The 3860-nt window shown below is 54.5% G+C and overlaps 1 protein-coding gene across 1 annotated transcript; it reads right to left on the bottom strand.

The window, feature by feature from the left end:
* Positions 1 to 208: 208 nt before the first annotated feature.
* LOC135559435 (uncharacterized) lies at positions 209 to 3552 on the bottom strand. The gene is made up of 2 exons (XM_064993586.1): positions 3484 to 3552; positions 209 to 2128 (listed from the first exon to the last, which is right to left on the bottom strand). Exons 1-2 carry the CDS (start codon positions 3550 to 3552, stop codon positions 209 to 211), a joined length of 1989 nt encoding a protein of 662 aa, XP_064849658.1.
* Positions 3553 to 3860: the final 308 nt, after the last annotated feature.

The following is a 3860-nucleotide window of genomic DNA, read 5'->3' as shown; positions in this document are numbered from 1 at the left end:
TGTCGCTCTGCTTTGGCCTGTATTGCCTGTTGTCCTCCTTATCATCCCAAATACAGCCTTTCTGGTTACCTTCTCTAGTCTGATGCCACTGGGTGCTAAATCCAGGTGGAGGTTTGGGGTGGGGTGGTGGTGGTTAGGTGACAGATGGCCCTGGTGGCTGTGGACAGCTCTCAATTCCCCTCCCCCCTCCCCATTTCTTTACCTCTCTCTATCTCTGGTGGGAGCCTGGGAGGTTGGAAGGAGGGTGGGAGACCCTGGGAGGTTGGAAGGAGGGTGAGAGAGCCTGGGAGGTTGGAAGGAGGGTGGGAGACCCTGGGAGGTTGGGACGAGGATGGGAGACCCTGGGAGGTTGGAAGGAGGGTGAGAGAGCCTGGGAGGTTGGAAGGAGGGTGGGAGAGCCTGGGAGGTTGGAAGGAGGGTGAGAGAGCCTGGGAGGTTGAAAGGAGGGTGAGAGAGCCTGGGAGGTTGAAAGGAGGGTGGGAGACCCTGGGAGGTTGGAAGGAGGGTGGGAGACCCTGGGAGGTTGGGACGAGGATGGGAGACCCTGGGAGGTTGGAAGGAGGGTGGGAGACCCTGGGAGGTTGGAAGGAGGGTGGGAGACCCTGGGAGGTTGGAAGGAGGGTGGGAGAGCATGGGAGGTTGAAAGGAGGGTGGGAGACCCTGGGAGGTTGGAAGGAGGGTGGGAGACCCTGGGAGGTTGGGACGAGGATGGGAGACCCTGGGAGGTTGGGACGAGGATGGGAGACCCTGGGAGGTTGGAAGGAGGGTGGGAGACCCTGGGAGGTTGGAAGGAGGGTGGGAGAGCATGGGAGGTTGAAAGGAGGGTGGGAGACCCTGGGAGGTTGGAAGGAGGGTGGGAGACCCTGGGAGGTTGGGACGAGGATGGGAGACCCTGGGAGGTTGGAAGGAGGGTGGGAGAGCCTGGGAGGTTGGAAGGAGGGTGGGAGACCCTGGGAGGTTGGAAGGAGGGTGGGAGAGCCTGGGAGGTTGGAAGGAGGGTGGGAGACCCTGGGAGGTTGGAAGGAGGGTGGGAGAGCCTGGGAGGTTGGAAGGAGGGTGGGAGAGCCTGGGAGGTTGGAAGGAGGGTGAGAGAGCCTGGGAGGTTGAAAGGAGGGTGGGAGACCCTGGGAGGTTGGAAGGAGGGTGGGAGACCCTGGGAGGTTGGAAGGAGGGTGGGAGACCCTGGGAGGTTGGAAGGAGGGTGAGAGAGCCTGGGAGGTTGGAAGGAGGGTGGGGGAGCCTGGGAGGTTGGAAGGAGGGTGGGAGAGCCTGGGAGGTTGAAAGGAGGGTGGGAGACCCTGGGAGGTTGGAAGGAGGGTGGGAGACCCTGGGAGGTTGGAAGGAGGGTGGGAGACCCTGGGAGGTTGGGACGAGGATGGGAGACCCTGGGAGGTTGGAAGGAGGGTGGGAGACCCTGGGAGGTTGGAAGGAGGGTGGGAGACCCTGGGAGGTTGGGACGAGGATGGGAGACCCTGGGAGGTTGGAAGGAGGGTGGGAGACCCTGGGAGGTTGGAAGGAGGGTGGGAGAGCCTGGGAGGTTGGAAGGAGGGTGGGAGACCCTGGGAGGTTTGGACGAGGGTGAGAGAGCCTGGAAGGTTGGAAGAAGGGTGGGAGACCCTGGGAGGTTGGAAGGAGGGTGAGAGAGCCTGGGAGGTTGGAAGGAGGGTGGGAGAGCCTGGGAGGTTGGAAGGAGGGTGAGAGAGCCTGAGAGGTTGGGACGAGGGTGAGAGAGCCTGGAAGGTTGGAAGCAGGGTGGGGGAGCCTGGGAGGTTGGAAGGAGGGTGGGAGAGCCTGAGAGGTTGGGACGAGGGTGAGAGAGCCTGGAAGGTTGGAAGCAGGGTGGGGGAGCCTGGGAGGTTGGAAGGAGGGTGAGAGAGCCTGGGAGTTTGGAAGGAGGGTGGGAGAGCCTGGGAGGTTGGAAGGAGGGTGAGAGAGCCTGGGAGGTTGGAAGGAGGGTGAGAGAGCCTGGGAGGTTGGAAGGAGGGTGGGAGCCTGGGAGGTTGGAAGGAGGGTGGGAGACCCTGGGAGGTTGGAAGGAGGGTGAGAGAGCCTGGGAGGTTGGAAGGAGGGTGAGAGAGCCTGGGAGGTTGTATGTTCTCCAGCTGTGTTGTAGCTTGAACCAGGCCTGCTAGAAGAAACACAGAGGAGAGGCAACATAATGAATCCCACACCATCCCCGTCAACATCCCATAGCCTCCTCTTGACTACATGCACTTTTATAGTGAGGGGGGAGAGGATAGGGGTTGGATGGATGAAGAGAGAGAGAGGACAGGAGAGAGAGGAGAAAGAGAGAGAGAACGAGGAGAGGAGAGAGAGAGAAAGAGGGGAGAGAGAGACAGAGAAAGAATAAAGCCCTTGAATTGAATTGAATTGAATTGAGAGGACAGGAGAGAGAGGAGAGAGAGAGGAAAGGAGAGTGGAGAGAGAGAGGACAGGAGAGAGAGGAGAGAGAGAGGAAAGTGGAGTGAGGAGAGAGAGAGGAAAGGAGAGAGAGAGAAAGAGGGGAGAGAGAGACAGAGAAAGAATAAAGCCCTTGAATTGAATTGAATTGAATTGAATTGAGAGGACAGGAGAGAGAGGAGAGAGAGGAAAGGAGAGTGGAGAGAGAGAGAGGACAGGAGAGAGAGGAGAGAGAGCGAGGAGAGAGAGAGGAAAGTGGAGTGAGGAGAGAGAGAGGAAAGGAGAGAGAGAGAGAGAAAGAGATGAGAGCCAGAGAGAGGACAGGAGAGAGAGGAGAGAGAGAGGAAAGGAGAGTGGAGAGAGAGAGGAAAGGAGAGAGAGAGAGCAAGGAGAGAGAGAGAGCAAGGAGAGAGAGAGAGCGAGGAGAGAGAGAGGACAGGAGAGAGAGGGGACAGGAGAGAGAGATGAGAGAGAGGAGAGAGAGTTTAGCATATGTTGAATTTATGGATTTCTGAATCTCAGCAGGAGAAATACTTTACTTTATGATCATTCCCAAGATGAGCTGTTGCTTTTTATTTAGAACTAATTCAACTTTGTTGGGGGTAGGGAGTCATGGAGGGCAGTATTCATAGTAGTGCACTGTAGTGAATAGGGAGGCATTTTGGATGCACTATAGTGAATAGGGAGGCATTTTGGATGCACAATAGTGAATAGGGCGCCATTTTGGATGCATTATAGTGAATAGAATTGATGTGGGATGCACTATAGTGAATATAATTGATGTGGGATGCACTACAGTGAATAGGGAGCCATTTTGGATGCACTATATTATATTTTACCTTTATTTTACTAGGAAACATTTTGGATGCATATAGTGAATAGGAAACATTTTGGCTGCATATAGTGAATAGGAAACATTTTGGCTGCATATAGTGAATAGGAAACATTTTGGATGCATATAGTGTATAGGAAACATTTTGGATGCAGGTAGAATGTGACTGACTGACGACCACTGTTTCCAAGTCCCTGTTTCCAACCAAACCAGAACATCTGTGTAGCATGCTATTATATCTGTATTCTCACCAGACCAAACCAGACGTACTTATCCTCTACAGCAGATGTGTGTCGTGTCTCTCTGTTCTGTGTGTCCATCTCGTGTCTCTCTGCTCTGTGTGTGTGTCGTGTCTCTCTGCTCTGTGTGTGTGTCGTGTCTCTCTGATCTGTGTGTCCATCTCGTGTCTCTCTGCTCTGTTTATAATCTCATTCAACACGAAGACATTAGAACCCTAACTACTTGGCTTTTCCAATCACAAGGCTTTCTCCTATGCTATATTCTTAGTTCTGTCCTGTACTCTGGACACTGAACTCAAAGCTCTGATGTTGTCTACCAACACATTTTTTCTTCGGACAAGCGTTGTACTTTGAATGAACCATCGAGGCAGTAGATTGTTGAAGAGGAA

Source organism: Oncorhynchus masou, chromosome 18, assembly GCF_036934945.1.
Source record: "Oncorhynchus masou masou isolate Uvic2021 chromosome 18, UVic_Omas_1.1, whole genome shotgun sequence".
Classification (NCBI taxonomy): Eukaryota; Metazoa; Chordata; class Actinopteri; order Salmoniformes; family Salmonidae; genus Oncorhynchus; species Oncorhynchus masou.
The sequence above is the reverse complement of the archived record's forward strand: the minus strand, read 5'-3'. Positions and strand labels throughout refer to the sequence as shown.

Bases quoted from the DNA above. Each gene is read 5' to 3' on its own strand.
- LOC135559435 (XM_064993586.1), bottom strand. From the start codon at position 3,552: ATGGACACACAGAACAGAGAGACACGACACACATCTGCTGTAGAGGAT. The intron at 2,129-3,483 runs GTGAGAATACAG...TGTTTCTTCTAG, and splicing joins AGTACGTCTGGTTTGGTCTG to CAGGCCTGGTTCAAGCTACA.